The sequence below is a fragment of the Phaethon aethereus genome (genome assembly GCF_964289735.1).
Source record: "Phaethon aethereus genome assembly, chromosome: 6".
In the NCBI taxonomy this organism is placed as follows: domain Eukaryota; kingdom Metazoa; phylum Chordata; class Aves; order Phaethontiformes; family Phaethontidae; genus Phaethon; species Phaethon aethereus.
This window is the reverse complement of record NC_138580.1, coordinates 26,249,642-26,268,432: the sequence shown is the minus strand read 5'-3', so window position 1 is coordinate 26,268,432 and position 18,791 is coordinate 26,249,642. Positions and strand designations below refer to the sequence as shown.

The 18,791-nt window shown below is 37.6% G+C and overlaps 1 protein-coding gene across 1 annotated transcript in view; it reads left to right on the top strand.

Moving 5' to 3' along the window:
• Nucleotides 1-18,791, top strand: part of TTN (titin) — a gene marked incomplete at both ends in the record, with an annotated part of 240,774 nt that overhangs the window by 156,162 nt on the left and 65,821 nt on the right. The window contains 40 exons of the mRNA XM_082001715.1: nucleotides 190-459; nucleotides 559-861; nucleotides 983-1,285; nucleotides 1,644-1,831; nucleotides 1,919-2,033; nucleotides 2,605-2,889; nucleotides 3,159-3,310; nucleotides 3,448-3,595; nucleotides 3,744-3,921; nucleotides 4,015-4,136; nucleotides 4,235-4,522; nucleotides 4,620-4,916; nucleotides 5,035-5,221; nucleotides 5,814-5,929; nucleotides 6,019-6,318; nucleotides 6,555-6,854; nucleotides 6,946-7,051; nucleotides 8,148-8,344; nucleotides 8,449-8,754; nucleotides 8,846-9,124; nucleotides 9,555-9,854; nucleotides 9,957-10,259; nucleotides 10,356-10,730; nucleotides 10,829-11,131; nucleotides 11,577-11,876; nucleotides 11,965-12,261; nucleotides 12,359-12,643; nucleotides 12,735-13,028; nucleotides 13,410-13,709; nucleotides 13,816-14,124; nucleotides 14,216-14,406; nucleotides 14,884-15,313; nucleotides 15,825-16,133; nucleotides 16,546-16,694; nucleotides 16,786-16,818; nucleotides 16,918-17,047; nucleotides 17,148-17,447; nucleotides 17,533-17,850; nucleotides 17,942-18,238; nucleotides 18,346-18,645. Of these exons, the coding sequence (XP_081857841.1) occupies nucleotides 190-459; nucleotides 559-861; nucleotides 983-1,285; nucleotides 1,644-1,831; nucleotides 1,919-2,033; nucleotides 2,605-2,889; nucleotides 3,159-3,310; nucleotides 3,448-3,595; nucleotides 3,744-3,921; nucleotides 4,015-4,136; nucleotides 4,235-4,522; nucleotides 4,620-4,916; nucleotides 5,035-5,221; nucleotides 5,814-5,929; nucleotides 6,019-6,318; nucleotides 6,555-6,854; nucleotides 6,946-7,051; nucleotides 8,148-8,344; nucleotides 8,449-8,754; nucleotides 8,846-9,124; nucleotides 9,555-9,854; nucleotides 9,957-10,259; nucleotides 10,356-10,730; nucleotides 10,829-11,131; nucleotides 11,577-11,876; nucleotides 11,965-12,261; nucleotides 12,359-12,643; nucleotides 12,735-13,028; nucleotides 13,410-13,709; nucleotides 13,816-14,124; nucleotides 14,216-14,406; nucleotides 14,884-15,313; nucleotides 15,825-16,133; nucleotides 16,546-16,694; nucleotides 16,786-16,818; nucleotides 16,918-17,047; nucleotides 17,148-17,447; nucleotides 17,533-17,850; nucleotides 17,942-18,238; nucleotides 18,346-18,645 (9,963 nt within the window). The remainder of the gene's footprint in view (nucleotides 1-189; nucleotides 460-558; nucleotides 862-982; nucleotides 1,286-1,643; nucleotides 1,832-1,918; nucleotides 2,034-2,604; nucleotides 2,890-3,158; nucleotides 3,311-3,447; nucleotides 3,596-3,743; nucleotides 3,922-4,014; nucleotides 4,137-4,234; nucleotides 4,523-4,619; nucleotides 4,917-5,034; nucleotides 5,222-5,813; nucleotides 5,930-6,018; nucleotides 6,319-6,554; nucleotides 6,855-6,945; nucleotides 7,052-8,147; nucleotides 8,345-8,448; nucleotides 8,755-8,845; nucleotides 9,125-9,554; nucleotides 9,855-9,956; nucleotides 10,260-10,355; nucleotides 10,731-10,828; nucleotides 11,132-11,576; nucleotides 11,877-11,964; nucleotides 12,262-12,358; nucleotides 12,644-12,734; nucleotides 13,029-13,409; nucleotides 13,710-13,815; nucleotides 14,125-14,215; nucleotides 14,407-14,883; nucleotides 15,314-15,824; nucleotides 16,134-16,545; nucleotides 16,695-16,785; nucleotides 16,819-16,917; nucleotides 17,048-17,147; nucleotides 17,448-17,532; nucleotides 17,851-17,941; nucleotides 18,239-18,345; nucleotides 18,646-18,791) is intronic.

Below are 18,791 nucleotides of genomic sequence, written 5' to 3'. Positions count from 1 at the left end.
CAATATATACGAACCAACCTGAATTTCTTTCCTTCGAGCAATCTAATGAGTATGTGAAGGATTTGCTTAGAATTCATACAACAGCTCCTTTTACTTTTCTATGTTAGCTTCTTTGCTGACTACACAAATATATCTTTTTTTTTTTTTATATGTATGTAAGTACTTACTCGTCACATTGATCTTCCTTAGCTGCACCTAGAATCAAGACTGGTGATCAAAACCTTGTGGTTGATGTTGGGAAGCCCTTAACTATGACTGTTCCATATGATGCCTACCCAAGAGCAGAAGCTGAATGGTTGAAAGGGGAGGAAAGTCTGCCCACAACAACAGTTGATACAACAACAGACTGCACTACCTTCAAAATTCATGAAGCAAAGAAATCGGATAAGGGAAGGTATAAGGTTATACTTCGAAACAAACATGGCCAGGCAGAAGCATTCATCAATGTAGAGGTCATTGGTAAGTACTCGCATTATTAAAACCTTACTTTCATTTATTTAAGCCGGGATGGGGGGGGGGAAGATGCAATGCCCTAAAATATTGTCATATCTTTGTTAGATGTTCCGGGACCAGTTAGAAACTTGGAAGTCACTGAAACTTATGATGGTGAAGTTGGCCTCGCCTGGCAAGAACCAGAAAGTGATGGTGGAAGTAAAATAATAGGCTACGTTGTTGAAAGACGTGATATCAAGCGTAAGACCTGGATTATGGTCACTGATCGTGCTGAAAATTGTGAATACACTGTTACTGGACTTCAAAAAGGAGGAGTTGAGTACCTCTTCCGTGTTAGTGCACGGAACAGAGTGGGCACTGGTGAACCAGTAGAAACAGAGAGACCTGTGGAAGCTAAGAGCAAATTTGGTGAGCAGAATTTATGAAAAACTCAGTGTTTGATGACAGCGTAAGAAAAGCAGTACAAACTCTAGCAATAGATAAAAACACATACCTTGTTTTCTCTTTTTCTCCCTAAAATAAAATGCAGATGTTCCTGGTCCTCCTCAAAATGTAGAAGTTACCGATGTGAATAGGTTTGGAGCTACACTTACCTGGGAACCACCTGAGTATGATGGAGGATCTCCAATTACTGGCTACGTTATTGAGCTGCGTAACAGAGCTTCCATCAAATGGGAGCCAACTATGACCACTGGGGCTGATGAACTGTCAGCTGTTCTGACTGATGTTGTGGAAAATGAAGAATATTTCTTCAGAGTAAGAGCTCAAAACATGGTTGGAGTTGGCAAACCAAGTCCTGCTACACATGCAGTAAAAATTATAGACCCAATCGGTAAGTATGAAAGCACTGATTGTGATTGCATTATAAGACAGAGACATTTTGGTTGTTTATATATTATGTGTGCAGGGGAGTTCAGTTGAGAAACATGTGCTGCAAATACCATGTACAGTTAGATTTTTCCTGCTTTTGTCCTTCAAACGTAACAGAAATACCTTGCTACCATTTGGTTCAGTAAGAACTCCAAGTATTTTTGCCCTGAAATTAGAATCCAATCTCAGTTTCAAAAAAAAGGTTTAGAAAAAGCTATGCAAAGACTTTTAAAAGAGTACTTTAAGGTATAGACAGCTGATATGCAGAACCATACTACTTTGTCAGTTGCAAAAATGTATTTCTCTCAAATTATTTTCAGAGAGACCAAGTCCTCCCATTAACCTTGATCATTCAGACCAAACTAAGTCATCAGTACAGCTCACATGGGAACCTCCTCTCAAAGATGGAGGAAGTCCAGTCTTAGGCTATATTGTTGAAAGGCAAGAAGAAGGAACAGACAAGTGGATTCGTTGTAACCCAAAACTAGTACCTGCTCTTACTTTTAAGGTAAGATGTTCTGTTCATCAAGAAAGTACTCAAAATGTGTAGATCATCTTTAATATGAGTCACTAAATAGTTATTTGTGCTTTTTAGGTAACTGGATTGAAACCGGGATCCAGTTATTACTACAGGGTCTCAGCAGAAAATGCCGCTGGTGTGTCTGACCCAGCAGAGGCTATTGGGCCACTAACTGCAGATGATACTTTTGGTAAGCCATATGCTATTTATTAAAGATAATTAATCAGATAAGACACACAATTAAAGTGCATCTTGTGGGTAATATGTATATTTTTCACCAGATAACTGTGATGCCAACTAGTATGAAGAGCCTTAGACCTTTGAGATTCTGAGCTATTTCTCCTCCATTACAAATTCTGCAGATACTTAGCTGTACTGTTAGGTAGAGACCAATTAGTTTGCCTGAAATGCAAGGCATGACCTTTTGTCTCCTGACCTAGCTTTGTGGAAGGTGGTGGGTAACAAAAGCAGAGAAAGGCAGAGAAGATTAAAAAAAAAAAAAAATTGAAACAATATAAATTTTTATTCTAAAGGGTAAATTAGATCTCCTACTTGATAATGCTAAGCTGCCTTACCATCTCACATATTTCTAAAAAAAGTTTAGCCAGCAGAGGTAGGAAGTTATAAGCCACAGCTAGGCATAGACGGCTCTAACCGGCAGGCTGAGATACGGTCAGAATCAGCTTCTCGACACAGCTATCACTAGCTATATTCAAAACACCTGAAAACATTTAATCAAATCCATTTTCCACTTTTTGCAGTTGGACCTACAATGGACCTAAGTGCATTTAAAGATGAGCTGGAAGTTATTGTTCCAGAGCCAATCAAGATCCGTGTTCCTATCACTGGCTACCCTGTGCCAACCGCCACATGGTCTTTTTGTGACCAAGTCTTAGAAGAGGGTGATCGTGTAACAGTGAAGACCACAGCCTCCTTTGCAGAACTTTTAATTACTCCAAGTGAACGTCCAGACAAGGGAATTTATTCCTTAACATTAGAAAACCCTGTGTCATCTGTTTCAGGAGAAATTAATGTTAATGTCATTGGTAAGCAGATGTGTATATTCTAGCAATAACATTCCACGTTTGTCTTGCTAAAATCTAATTAGGTTAATAATGTGAAATCACCAATTTTCAGTAAACCAAGTATGTTAAAATATAACTAAAAATTTGAAATTCATCCTCCAAAAAAACTCTTTTCTGGAAGAGTTGGAAGAATTACTAAGAAGAGTAAGTCTTCTAGCAGATGAATTACATAGAGATCATCTGTCAAACTCTGATTACAAAATAGTTAATGCAATTTATGTGATTTCTAGCTCGTCCAAGTGCACCAAGAGAACTTAAAGTTTTAGACATAATCAAGAACACAGTACAACTGTCATGGGAACCTCCAGAAGATGATGGTGGAAGTCCAGTTACAGGCTATATAATTGAAAAACGTGAAATAAGCCGGAAAACATGGAACAAAGTAAGTCCATTCTTTCTCATTTCAATTTCTATTTGCTATTTTGTTCCCACATGTGCTACTGAATTTTGTGTCTTATTTTGGTAATTGCTCTTGGGAAAGAAACTTTAGAAACATATTGGAGCCTTTCCTCTCTTTAGGTTATGGATCATGTTGTTGACCAAGAGTTCACTGTACCTGACCTCATCCAAGGAAAAGAATATTTATTTAGAGTTTCTGCATGCAATAAATGTGGCCCAGGAGAACCTGCATATATTGATGAACCTGTAAATATGTCAGCGCCAGCAAGTGAGTCAACTGTTTCACATTGTTGCTGATTTTGTGTTTCAGAAATCTTGCTGACTTTCTTCAAAATAAGATGTAAAAAAAAAAAAAAAAAAAAAAAATCTTCCTTAGACTGGTTTATAAGACATCATATGTTTTTAATTTTTAATAGCGGTACCTGATCCACCAGAGAACGTTAAATGGAGAAATCCAACATCAAAAGGAATCTTCCTAACATGGGAGCCTCCTAAATATGATGGTGGTGCCCGCATTAAGGGTTATCTGGTAGAAAAATCCCAACGTGGCACAGACAAGTGGGAGACATGCGGGGAGCCTGTTGTTGAAACAAAGTAAGTAAATTAACATCAGAAGGTATTTGCTTTCAACTAACTGAGCCATCCTCACCACCTTAAATATCTGGGTTTTTTTTTTTTAACAAACAGAATGGAAGTAACAAAACTCAAGGAAGGAGAGTGGTATGCATATCGAGTCAAGGCTTTGAACAGAATAGGAGCCAGCAAGCCAAGTAAGCCAACAGATGACATTCAGGCCATTGATGCAAAAGGTAATTACTTCAATCACAAAACTACAATAGCTGCTTTATTTTTACCAGTCTCAGAAGTACTGTTTCTATAACAACATTTTCATTCTCTCTTAAATCAGAGGCACCAGAAATTTTCTTAGATGTGAAGCTTCTTGCTGGACTTACTGTGAAAGCTGGAACCAAAATTGAGCTGCCAGCCAAAGTAACTGGAAAGCCTGAGCCCCAGATTACTTGGACCAAGGCTGACAAAATTTTGAGACCTGATGACAGAATCACCATTGAAACCAAACCTAATCATTCTACAGTCACAATTACAGACAGCAAGAGGAGTGACAGTGGAACCTATATTATAGAAGCTGTAAATTCCAGTGGACGTGCTACTGCTGTTGTTGAAGTTAATGTTCTTGGTATGCATGTATTTTATAAATGTTGTTTATAAAAATCATTAGTAATGTACTGAGGTATGCAAGCAGAGGATTAACATTCACATCTTGTTCTCTACAGATAAACCTGGTCCACCAGCTGCATTTGATGTATCAGAAATTACAAATGAATCCTGCCTTCTGACATGGAATCCTCCACGAGATGATGGCGGTTCTAAAATTACCAACTATGTCCTCGAGAAAAGAGCTACAGACAGTGAAATATGGCACAAGTTGTCATCAACTATTAAAGATACAAAATTCAGAGCTACCAATTTAACTCCTCATAAAGAATATGTATTCCGAGTCAGTGCCGAAAACATGTATGGTATTGGGGAGCCAGCACAGTGTAGCCCCATCATTGCAAAATATTCATTTGGTTAGTTAATTAAATTAATGTTGAAGTTCTACAATATTTTAACAGGGGGAAAAAAAACATATATGTGATGGTTTTGGTTTTTGTTTTTTTGTTTGTTTTAATTTATTCATTTATATAGATCCACCAGGCCCTCCAACAGGTCTTAAGCCTACAGAGGTCACTAAAGATTCAGTCACCTTAACATGGAATGAACCAGATGAAGATGGTGGCAGCCCCATAACTGGCTACTGGGTTGAAAGATATGATCCTGAGCAAGATAAATGGATAAAATGCAATAAAATGCCAGTGAAAGATACAACATTCAAGTAAGACTATAGTCAGTTTAGTCTGAAATAGGTCACAGAGACATAAAAATTTAACAGTGGCTTTTGAACAAGTTTTACATTGTTCTTACTCTTTTTTCCTTGCTTCTATAAGTTTATCTCCAACTAACATCTGGTGGCATGCTTTTTTTGATGATTATTTTTAAAGAAGAATGTCTTTACAGAAAAGTGAATCATCTCTTTTTTTCTTTTTTTAAATGTTATGCTTACTAATTTCTGTGCTATGTGATTATTCATAAGACATTCTAAAATAGCAGACATAGCCAGCTCAAGTATCAGTTTGTCAAAACACTGGGGTTTTTTTCTCCTGATACTCATATTAAGTAACAACCATGGAACATGCAAAAATGCAAGATGGCTCTCAAAACATTGGTTTCTGTGTCATGGTGCACCATTTTACTGTTGACAATATACTTATTTTGAATGTTCATCATTTCATAAACCATCATTAACAGTAATTTGCATATTTTCAGATTTTCCAAGTAAACTGTAGTATGAAGAGTAGAGGGAATAATGTTTTAGGCATGAGTTAATGTGTAGATTTTGTTTAATCAAACTTAATTTTTATTTCCAGAGTTAAAGGTCTTACAAATAAGAAGAAATATAAGTTCCGCATCTTGGCAGAGAATCTTGCAGGACCTGGAAAACCAAGCAAGGAGACAGAGCCAATCTTAGTGAAAGACCCAATTGGTATAATAAACATATTTTTAATGGTTTAATTTAACAACAAAAAAATTCTTTGTTTTCAATCACATACTTAACATTGGATTCCTGTCTAGATCCACCATGGCCTCCTGGAAAGCCAACTGTGAAAGATATTGGCAAGACATCATTATTCCTGAACTGGACAAAGCCAGAACATGATGGAGGGGCAAAGATCGAATCGTACGTCATTGAACTCTTAAAGACTGGGACAGACGAGTGGGTGAGAGTGGCTGAAGGAGTTCCCACAACTGAACACTTCCTCAAAGGGCTTATGGAGAAACAAGAATATTCATTCCGTGTAAGAGCTGTGAACAAGGCTGGTGAGAGTGAGCCCAGTGAACCCAGTGACCCTGTGCTGTGCAAGGAGAGACTCTGTGAGTATTCTTTCAGAACATGGTGCTACTACAAATAGACTGTCTCTGTCTTTAAAAAGCCCCATGTCTGACTGTTTCTGTAGGTACCAAGTGAACTCTTGGTATGAAATACTAGAATCTGCCCTGCTTTAGTTAAGAAAATACAAAATTTTAATAGTTTTGGTGTATTCCCTGTCTTACAAGATCTTTGATGCAAAAATTACTAACCAATTTTACCTTCTGTTTCTATTTTACAGATCCTCCTTCACCACCTCGATGGCTTGAGGTTATTAATATCACTAAAAACACAGCAGATCTTAAATGGACAGTACCAGAAAAAGATGGGGGTTCCCCAATTACCAACTACATTGTTGAAAAGAGAGATGTAAGGCGAAAAGGCTGGCAGACAGTTGATACAACAGTGAAAGATACTAAGTACACAGTGAGCCCACTGACTGAAGGCTCATTGTATGTGTTCCGTGTGGCTGCTGAAAATGCCATTGGACAGAGTGACTATTGTGAAATTGAAGATTCAGTGCTTGCTAAAGATACTTTCAGTAAGTTTCAGATTTGTTACTGAGTGATTAGTAGAAACAGCTCACGTGTAATGGATTCCTGTTCTTCTAATGTGTGTATTTTTTCCTTCAGCAACCCCTGGGCCTCCATATGCTCTTACAATAGTTGAAGTGACAAAAGGTCATGTTGATTTGAAATGGGAACCACCTAAGAATGATGGTGGCAGACCGATTCAAAGGTAAGGTCTTTTCAAGTTTGTGTAGTGTTTCCTGTAGATGAAGAACTTTTCATGAGTGAAGACATTTCTCTCAAAATGTTTAAATTTTAAATGAACACTTTTTATATGAAAAAGAAGTGTATGGATGTGAAAGAGAAGCCATGCAGTCAAAGCAATTAAGGGTTTGATTTTAAAATGTGGAATTTATGCAAATGTAAATAACCTAATGTGCATGAACAGTGAATGTGTGTCAGCATCCTCAAAAGCATCTAATCAAATCAGATCAAATTGAACTGTATGTAAAATAAAAAAATTAATGCAACCCTAGTCTCCAGTTCCTCCAGAGCTGTAGCCACTTAGATCCATCTGCCAATTAATATTGGTAGGTTTTCCTTCTGCCTTAGTTTCTCATTCAAACTGTATACGCTCAGCTAAAATGAAGCCTCATCTCTCTTCTGTTCATTCTCTTTATTACACTTTTCAAAGAGACTGTTTTACTCCTTTGGGTTGCTTCTAACTTGTCCTTTTCTTTGGTTTCTAAAGCATCTGTCCTCTGAAATTCATCTTGAATGCCAGTTAGATTTTCAGTCTTCAGATTTTCACTCTTCCTCTCCTTCCCAATCACAGTAAACATATCTTAAATAAACTGAAAACTACAGGGATCACCTGAAGCAACCAAAGTCACTTAATTCACATTACATTCCCGTAGCCTATCATAGGCAGAATTTTGACAGCTGAATAACTCACAGATAATATCTATCAATATTCTCAGTGTACTAGCGACTGAGATCCAAACTATCAGAGATGCAAGTATAGCTTGGAGGTTCTTCTACCTCTGCAGCTCTCTAAAACCTGAGAACACAGCCAAAGGTCAGGAATTGGCTTCCAGAATTGTGTCTGTCTGTAATGTCAGCCCAATTACATGCAAGATCTACCAGGACTACCAGGACTAAGTGGCTGATGTGTGAAGTAAAGTTAATTGAATCTGGCACCCATGACTCTCACTAATTTTCCATTGGCCAAACTATTCTAATCTCTCTTTATCTATTTTTTTGAGCAAGAACTCTGAAGTGTTCATATTTCAAGTGCCTGATAGTATTTTCCCCAATTTATTCAGGTATGTTATTGAAAAGAAAGAAAAACTAGCCACTCGCTGGGTAAAAGCTGGCAAGACAGCTGGTCCAGATTGCAATTTCAGAGTGACTGATGTCATTGAAGGTACAGATGTACAGTTCCAGGTTCGTGCAGAAAATGAAGCGGGCTGTGGTCATCCCAGTGAACCAACTGACCTCATTCATATTGAAGATCCAACAAGTAAGTGGTAGTATAATATACAGAGTATGGATTATGGAAGCAGTGTACTGTGTAGAATAGATATTATGGGAGAAAAATGACACAATTCTATTCCATTTCTGCAGGCCCCCCTTCACCTCCTCAGGATTTACATGTCACAGATGCAGGTCGAAAGCACATTTGCATTGCATGGAAACCACCTGAGAAGAATGGTGGAAGCCCTATTATTGGATATAATGTTGAGATGTGCGAAGCAGGAACAGAAAAATGGATGCGAATCAATTCTCGTCCAATAAAAGATCTAAAATGTAAAGTGGAGGAGGGTGTTGTTCCAGACAAGGAATATGTGCTGAGAGTCAGAGCTGTCAATGCTGTTGGAGCAAGTGAGCCATCAGACATCTCAGAAAAAGTTGTTGCCAAGGACCCAGACTGTAAGAATAGATTCCTTTTTTTCAGACCTGCGTAACTGAAAAAAGAATGGTGTTTGGCAATTTTTTAGTAATATTATACTTACTTTTACAGGTAATCCAACCATTGATCTAAAAACTCGTGACATTGTTGTTGTTAAAGGACAGAAATTAAGTATCCCTATACCCTTCAGAGCTGTTCCATCCCCAACTATAACATGGCACAAAGATGGCAAAGAGTTGAAAGCTGGTGACAGAACAACAATGAAGAGTGACTACACCTCTGCATTGCTTGAAGTCATAGACAGTGTTCATGCTGATGCTGGTGTTTATACTATCACATTGGAGAACAAGCTGGCATCAACAACTGGCTCAGTCAATGTCAAAGTCATAGGTAACTAGGCTTCTTCCATTCTGAGAAAGATACTTATCCTCACTTGAGCCTTGCAGCTGACAGAAGAAAGGACTAGAAAAATCCCTTGTCTGCCATGTGGAGGAATCACCTAAACTCAGACGCATGTAGATTGCCATAAAGGCATTAATGTTACAAACTCCTACAAAAAGACCCCTTTACCCCAAGTTCGTCTAACTAGTCAATGTCTGCTCAAAGCCCAATTATTATGAATAGTCATCATATAAATATAAAAAAGCATATAAGTATTCTGAATATTTTTCACCTTTAGAAATCTAAATTCATATATATGCTGTGTATTTGTGGTTTTGTCCTGCTTTTTGCAAAGCAAAGAAATGCAACATAATTTCATATTTGTAGGAATACAGTTTTCGATCTATTTAGTTAATTTTATTATTCTTATTTAAAACAGGTCCACCTGGACAGTGTAAAGACATTAAGGCAAGCGAAGTAACTAAGAATTCTTGCAAAGTATCCTGGGAACCTCCAGACTTTGATGGTGGTACTCCTATTCTGCATTATGTTCTGGAACGCAGGGAAGCTGGTCGTAGAACATATATCCCAGTCATGTCTGGTGAAAATAAACTTTCATGGCAAGTCAAAGATCTTATTCCAAACAGTGAATATTACTTCCGTGTTAAAGCTGTCAATAAGATTGGAGGAGGTGAATATCTTGAACTAAGAAACCCAATCATTGCAGAAGACCCAAAACGTAAGGTTTTTTTACTGCTAAATAATCTAGCAAATTTAATTTTAACTAAAATCTTCATACTCTCTTTTCTCATATGAACCCTCTTTTGCTACTTCTCCACAGAACCTCCAGATCCTCCTGTTGACCTTGAGGTCCATAATCCAACATCAAAATCAGTAACACTTACATGGAAACCACCCCTGTTTGATGGTGGAAGCAAGATTATGGGCTATATAATAGAAAAGCTGGCTAAGGGCAAGGAGAGGTGGGAGAGATGCAATGACTATCTGGTACCTCTATTAACTTATCCAGTGAAAGGTCTTGAGGAAGGAAAGGAATATCAGTTTCGTGTTCGTGCTGAGAATGCTGCTGGCATCAGTGAGCCCTCTCGGATTACTCCTTTTGTGAAAGCTGTGGATCCTATTGGTATGAATTGCTCGTTTGATTGTTTGTAGTAATTGCCATACGTCCTCAAACATATTGGAAGATTCTACTCTCCATTTATCATCTGTGTTATTACAGAGGCTCCAAAAGTCTTCCTTGCTGCAAACTTACAGTCTGGCCTTGAGGTGAAGAGAGGTGATGAGATCATACTTGAGGCACATATTTCGGGGTCACCTTATCCATCTATCACTTGGCTGAGGAATGATGAAGTTGTCAAACCAGAGGAAATCAAAAAGAGAGCACCAACATATACAAGGAAGAAGAAGGGTGAAGCTGAAGTAGAGGAACCTTTACAGCTTTCACTGCCAGAACGTATGAGTATTGACAACCATAAAGAAGGAGAGTCTGTACTATCAATTCGTGACTCCATCAGAGCTGACCATGGTACATTTACAATTAAAGTGGAAAATGATCATGGTGCTGCAAAAGCCTCATGTGAAGTCAATGTGTTAGGTATGTAATGAATGTTCTCAAAAACACCTAGTTGTTCAGAGTATTGGGTAAGAAGTGCACAAGACGAGTACTCATCATTTCTCTCACTTTACTAACAGATACACCTGGGCCTCCAGTCAACTTTGTATTTGAAGATGTGAGGAAAAATTCTGTCATTTGCAAGTGGGAGCCTCCCCTTGATGATGGTGGAAGCGAAATCCTAAACTATGTACTAGAAAAGAAAGACAATACAAAAGCTGAGATGGGCTGGGTCACTGTCAGTTCAACACTCAGGCATTGCAAATTCCATGTAACAAAACTGATTGAAGGAAAAGAATATCTCTTCCGCGTATTTGCTGAAAATAGAGTTGGATCAGGGCCACCATGTGTTTCAAAACCAATGACAGCAAAAGATCCTTTCTGTAAGTTTTAATTTTGAAATACAACCTTTTCAGAAAACCAGTGTAAAACTTCACAGACTCTTGCTTCATCTACGTGAATGTTTCCCAGAAGAAACTTGAGCAATGTATTTATTTATTGCACATTTTAAACCATTGAAATAAAAGGAAATATTGAAATGTTCTAATCTCAATAGTAAAGAAATAAGAATGACAATCACTATCATAAAACTTTACACTTAAAACACTTAACATCTGAATAGTGACATTCTCTGTGTTCTTACCAAAAGAGAGAAACACTGCAAGTTGACTACCGATTGCAGTTAGGAATCAAAGTTTCTAAGAAAGAGAGTAGAAGAACTATGAATTACTTAATGTTAGTAATTTCTCATATTTTAGTTTTCTCGTAGTTTCGAGTAAGCACTGAAGAAGACAGCAATGATGACAAAATTACAATTCTTTTTTTCAGCTCCACCAGATCCACCTAATAAGCCTGAGGTACAAGATGTTACCAGCAACAGTATGTTGGTTAAATGGAATGAACCAAAAGACAATGGTAGCCCGATCATAGGATATTGGATTGAAAAACGTGAAATTAATAGTACTCATTGGGCTCGGGTCAACAGAAGCCTTGTGAATGCTCTGGAAATAAAAGTTGAAGGACTGTTGGAAGGGTTAACCTACATCTTTAGAGTATGTGCTGAGAATGCAGCTGGCCCTGGTAAATTCAGTCCACCATCAGATCCAAAAACTGCGCAGGACCCAATAAGTAAGTAGCTTAGCAGAAGCTAATAGCAGACGGGTGACAGAATAGAATTCACAGGCTTTAACTTTGATTTCCACCTATTTATTTATAGTGCCACCTGGTCCACCAATTCCAAGGGTTGCTGATACAAGCTCAACTTCTATTGAGTTAGAATGGGAACCTCCTGCATATAATGGTGGTGGAGATATCACTGGTTACCATGTATACAAACAACTGGTAGGAGTGAAAGAGTGGTCACGTTGCACAGAGAAACCCATTAAGGTTCGACAGTATACTGTTAAAGAAGTCAGAGAAGGTGCAGACTATAAACTCCGTGTTACTGCACTTAATGCAGCTGGTGAAGGACCACCTGGTGAAACCGAACCTGTAACAGTTGCAGAACCTAAAGGTATTGCAATTGTGTTACTTTCAAAAAATGTCCAGCTGCCGAAAAGGTGTTTTTGAATGTCTCCCTTGAACTAATAAACTGTTTTTCTCTTCTGCAGAGCCTCCCACTGTTGAGCTGGATGTTTCTGTCAAAGCAGGCATTCAGATCATGGCTGGGCAAACTATTAAAATTCCTGCTATTGTGACAGGGCGTCCTACTCCCACCATTGCATGGGCTGTGGAGGAGGGTGAATTAGACAAAGATCGAGTTGTTATTGAAAACGTTGGCACAAAATCTGAGTTAACCATTAAGAATGCACTGAGAAAAGACCATGGAAGATACGTAATTACTGCTACCAATAGCAGTGGTTCCAAATCTGCAGGAACCAGAGTAGAAGTATTTGGTAAGAAAAATATTTTCTGAAATCTACTGAGCATTTCTTTTGGTGAGATAATCTTTGGGCTTTATCCTACTTGTTTGATTTTGGTTTTCAGATGTTCCTGGGCCAGTGCTTGACCTAAAGCCAGTGGTCACAAACAGAAAGATGTGTTTGCTTAACTGGTCTGATCCTGAAGATGACGGTGGCAGTGATATCATAGGCTTCATTGTTGAACGGAAGGATGCCAAAATGCATACATGGAGACTAGCTGTAGACACAGAGAGATCTAAATGTGATATTACAGGTCTAGTTGAAGGGCAGGAATATAAATTCCGTGTTAGCGCCAAGAACAAGTTTGGTACTGGTCCACCTGTTGAAATTGGACCCATTCTTGCAGTTGATCCATTAGGTAAGATGACTAATTTTATGTGGTTTTTTTTTTTATTTTAATTAGAGGTTAATAAACCAGTATTGTTGCATGGATTGCTTTCTATACAGAAAATGTATTTACTTTTCTACTACCTGGATAAGGCATCTGCCTTAGATTAGTTACCTGAGTCAGATCTCTGAATTAGTTCTGTAAAACTACTATGGTTCTTTATGTAATAAAATACTGATGTCTACTGAGACACTACTTGTTACCTTCATACTTCATACTATCCACAATCATAATCAGATACTTTGCATACAAAAGCTGTGGCTTTAAAAAGCCAGAGGTACTGTATTCATATGGTTAAAAATTCTCTAATTTTTAAATGTTTTTTTCATTATAATTTATCTGTGTTAATAGGTCCTCCAACAGCACCTGAGAGATTCATGTACACAGAGAGGACAAAGTCAACCATTACGCTTGATTGGAAGCCTCCACGTAGTGATGGTGGCAGTCCTGTCTTAGGATATATTGTTGAGAAGAGGAGACATGATTCAAAGGACTATGAAAGAGTTAATGCAAGGCTCTGTCCAACAACATCTCTTCTCGTTGAAAAACTTGATGAACTTCATATGTATGAATTCCGTGTCAAAGCTGTCAATGCTATTGGAGAAAGTGAACCATCGTTGCCCCTCAATGTAGTTATACAAGATGATGAAGGTATATCTGCGTTAAAGTAATCCATAAAAATATCTCCAGAACACTGAAAGGCAATTTCTCTGTTTCATCTCCATCCTCACTCTGTCATTTTTCTTCTTGTTTTCAGTACCTCCAACTGTTACATTACGTTTGGCTGTGAGAGGAGATACTATTAAAGTGAAGGCAGGAGAACCAGTTAATATTCCTGCTGATGTGACAGGTCTGCCAATGCCAAAGATTGAATGGGACAAGAATGAAGTTTTAATTGACCAAACATCCAGTGCACTTAAGATAACCAAGGAAGAAGTATCTAGAACTGAGGCAAAAACTGAACTTATCCTGCCTGCAGCAGTGAGGGATGATAAAGGCACTTACACTGTGAGGGCTTCCAATCGTCTTGGCACTGCATTTCGCAATGTGCATGTTGAAGTGTATGGTAAGGATGCGACATTTTAATAAAATGCCAGCTGATAAAATGCTTTTGCCTTTTTCTTAATGTAATTCTATGCTCTATTGCTTTCATGCAGATCGTCCTTCTCCACCAAGAAATCTTGCTGTTTCTGATATTAAAGCAGAATCATGCTATTTAACATGGGATGCGCCTCTTGATAATGGTGGTAGTGAGATTACACATTACATTATTGAGAAACGTGATGCTAGTAGGAAGAAATCTGAGTGGGAAGAAGTCTCCAAAAGTGCTGTTGAGAGAAGATTTGGGGTAATTTATAAAATATCTTTATTACATACTTCAGTATACATAAAAAATAACAATAGTACACATCTAATGAAAACTGCTACTTGCATAGATACCTATGTTCATGCCCCATTTAGGCTCCAGAATTACTAGATGAATGTTGCCCATCTCTGTATGTATATTTTCCTCATGTGACAAAAGAAATTGTTATTTTTTGGTACTTAATCTCAGCCAAGTTTATAAGACATCTTTCTTCCCATTTCCCATCATTACTCACAGCTTCACCAACTGAAAAAACACATATGATGACATTTTTATTTGTATTTGATCCTGTGTACGTGAAATAAGAATATCCCTAGGGCATCACATACAGCTGTGTAGTACATAAGCATAGTTATGTCAATACGATTCCAAGACAGAAATTAAAGCAAAAATGCTGCATAACTTCAAATAAGTTTATTCTGAAAGTAGCCAAGTATTGATTTAAATCTTATTTTTCAGGTATGGAATCTTGCAACAAATGAAAAATATCAATTTAGAGTCCGGGCTGTAAATAAATATGGAATAAGTGATGAATGCCTCTCTGAAAAAGTTGTTATTAAGGATCCCTATGGCCTTCCTGGACCTCCTGGAAAGCCAAAAATTTTAGATCGCACCAGATCATCAATGCTGGTGACTTGGGAGCCTCCTTTGAACGATGGTGGCAGCCCAATTACTGGCTATTGGTTGGAAAAAAGAGAGGTGGGAGGTGTCTACTGGTCACGTGTTAACAGGGCTCCAGTAACAAAACCATCAGTAAAAGGTCTAGAGTACAACGTGCTTCGTTTGGCTGAAGGTGTTGAATACCAGTTTAGAGTTATGGCTGAAAATCTTGCTGGAATTGGCCCTCCCAGTGAACCATCAGATCCTGCCTTAGCAGCAGATCCCATATGTAAGTGTATCATTTGTATGACTATTTTTAAGGCCTATATCACACCAGAACCAAAATGTGCTACTATTATTTATATTTAATTTAGTGCAATTAATCCAATGCTTTGTTTTCATTAAACCAAAAAGAATATATTGACACAAGGTAGTTTCCCGATTTGCCGTGTTTCATTGTTTAAAAAATAATTAGGTTTAATTTAATTTTTTAACCTCTTTTATGAACCTTAAACTGTGATTACATCAATGAAAACATTGCCAAATAAAGTTGAGTTCAGAATTAGATGTTTATATTATTATTTTTCTTTATTGTTAAAGAGTTCAATGTTTATGCCTTGTACCTTAAGTATCCCTTAATAATATATGTAATATATGTAATTAGTATGCATGTTCTAGAATTATACATTCTATGTATGACAGAAGAAAATTAAAATACTTGCATTATTCTAGAAACTATTTAGAAATATTTAGGCAGACACTAACTCTCAGGTAATTTTTACTTGTTCTTGTTTTACAAGTTGCACCTGGCCCACCGTCTTGCCCAGAGGTCAAAGACAAAACCAAATCATCTGTAGCTCTTGCATGGAAGCCTCCACAAAAGGATGGTGGCAGTCCTATAAAAGGATATATTGTTGAAATGCAAGATGAAGGTAGTACTGACTGGAAGAAGGTGAATGAAGGAGACAAACTTTTTCCTACTTGTGAATGTGTTATTCCCAACTTGAAAGAGCTCAGAAAATACCGATTTAGGGTGAAAGCTGTAAATGCTGCTGGAGAATCAGAACCAAGTCCTGCAACATCAGAAATACTTGTCCAAGATATTCTAGGTAAGTGTTCTGGGAATTAATTTGTGTGTTTCTATTTAAATGCCACCTACTGCTGTGAATGTTCAAGGATGCCAAGCAAGCCAAAGTCAAAACAGAACAAACAATTATGCAAAAATTTAACAGAAGATTGACACACATTTTTGAAAGTGTCATGATGACTATTACCAGGGCAGGATCCATTAGAAAACTGATGAGCACCTACAGTCATACTAAGGAAATAATGTGTGTTTTATGAAGAAATTACTGCAACAAATTTTTCTATTTATATACTTCCCAGCTTCCTTTTTGCACACCCGATCTTTTTCACATAAAGATGCATACTGCATGTTTGCGTGGGATTTTAGTTCAGTGCTGACAGAAAGTTACTTTCAGTAGCTCTTAAAACTTCGAATATATCAAAATATTTTTGCAGAGGAACCAGAGATCTTCCTTGATATTGGAGCACAGGATTTCCTCTCTTGTCGTGCTGGCACAACAATTAAAATCCCAGCTGTTATTAAGGGTCGTCCAGTTCCAAAAACATTTTGGGAGTTTGAAGGAAAAGCAAAGACAACAGCAAAGGTTAGTAAAAGAAAAAACTTTTTTCTACATGCATTTCTAGATATTTAAGCCTACCCTTTTTTACATTTACATTATTTCCCTTTGTTTATAGGAGGGAGGTCATAATGTACCTGAGGAAGCTCAGGTAAAGCAAACAATTTTTGTAACTTTAGTATTGTTGCATTTTTCAAACATAAATATTTAGAGTCGATATACAACTTCTCTTTCTTTCTATAATACACAGGTGGAAGCAACTGATACACGTTCAGTGATTATCATCCCTGAGTGCAACAGAAGTCATTCTGGCCGATACAGTATTACAGCAAAGAACAAAGCAGGACAAAAAACTGTGCATGTTAGAGTCAATGTGCTTGGTATGGCTTACACATGTTGAACTATTCAAATACTAGGTTTTAGTCTTATTTTTCTACATACTTATGTAAAATTGTTTCTGTTGTGCTTTCACCTTAACAGATGTCCCAGGTCCACCAAAAGACCTAAAAGTAAGTGATATCACAAGAGGTAGTTGTAAACTTTCATGGAAGATGCCAGATGATGATGGTGGAGATAGAATCAGAGGCTATGTTATAGAGAAAAGAACTATTGATGGGAAGGCCTGGACTAAAGTAAATGCAAACTGTGGAAGTACTTCCTTTGTTGTACCTGATCTCATATCTGGCCAAGAGTATTTCTTCCGGGTACGTGCAGAAAACCGTTTTGGTGTTGGCCCTCCTGCAGAAACCATCCAACGGACCACAGCCAGGGATCCAATCCGTAAGTGAAATGAAAATCAAACATTCTTTAAAACCAGATAATACTGTACAGTGGATTTATTCACATTTCTGTTTTGTTTGTGAAGATCCTCCTGATCCACCTATTAAACTAAAGATTGGTCTCGTAACCAAGAACACAGTGAGCTTGACATGGAAACCACCGAAGAACGATGGTGGAGCTCCTGTTACACATTATAATGTTGAATGTCTCCGCTGGGATCGTACTGGAGAAGTGAAAGAGACTTGGAAGCAATGCAACAGACGTGATGTGGAGGAAACAAAGTTTACTGTTGAGGATCTTGTAGAAGGTGGAGAATACGAATTCAGAGTCAAAGCTGTAAATATCGCAGGTCCTAGTAGGCCTTCAGCCACTGTTGGCCCACTGGTTGTCAAAGACCAGACATGTAAGTACTAACTGATACCAGTAAATGCAAATTCCATTTTAAAATGATGAAGTATTTTTGTGTGTTGATTTATTTCAACATTTCATTGTAGGTCCACCATCTATTGAACTCAAAGAATTTATGGAGGTTGAACAAGGAACAGATGTTAACATTGTGGCCAAGATAAAGGGTGTACCCTTCCCCACATTAACATGGCTAAAAGCTTCTCCAAAGAAACCAGATGACAAAACACCAGTGCTGTATGATCAACATGTCAACAAGATCGTTGGTGAAGATACTTGCACTTTATTGATTCAACAGTCTCGGAGAAGTGATACAGGCTTATATACTATAACAGCTGTAAATAATCTGGGAACTGCTTCAAAGGAGATGAGACTAAACGTTCTGGGTAGATATCAAGAACTCTTATGCATTACATAAAATGATAGCATTCATGTGATATTTTATTTTAATAGCATTTGAATTAATTCTTCTTCATAAAAATGTATCTTTTAGGTCGTCCTGGACCTCCAGTGGGGCCCATTAAATTTGAATCCATTTTGGCTGATAAAATGACAATATCATGGCTTCCTCCATTAGATGATGGTGGTTCTAAGATTACAAACTATGTTATAGAGAAAAAAGAAGCAAATAGGAGGACATGGGTACCTGTTACTAATGAGCCTAAGGAATGCTTATTTACTGTTCCCAAGTTGATGGAAGGCCATGAATATGTGTTCCGCATTATGGCACAAAACAAATACGGCATTGGAGAACCTTTGGATAGTGAACCAGAAACAGCACGAAACCTTTTCAGTAAGTAGGAATATGCTTTCCAATTATGTCAGTTGTTTTCTGGTATGTGTACAGCATCTGTTAAATACCGCTACTACTTTTCTTTCTTCATGTAAGTAAATTTTCTAGAATAGCTTGAAGAGTTTTAACATTAATAGTTAGTTCTT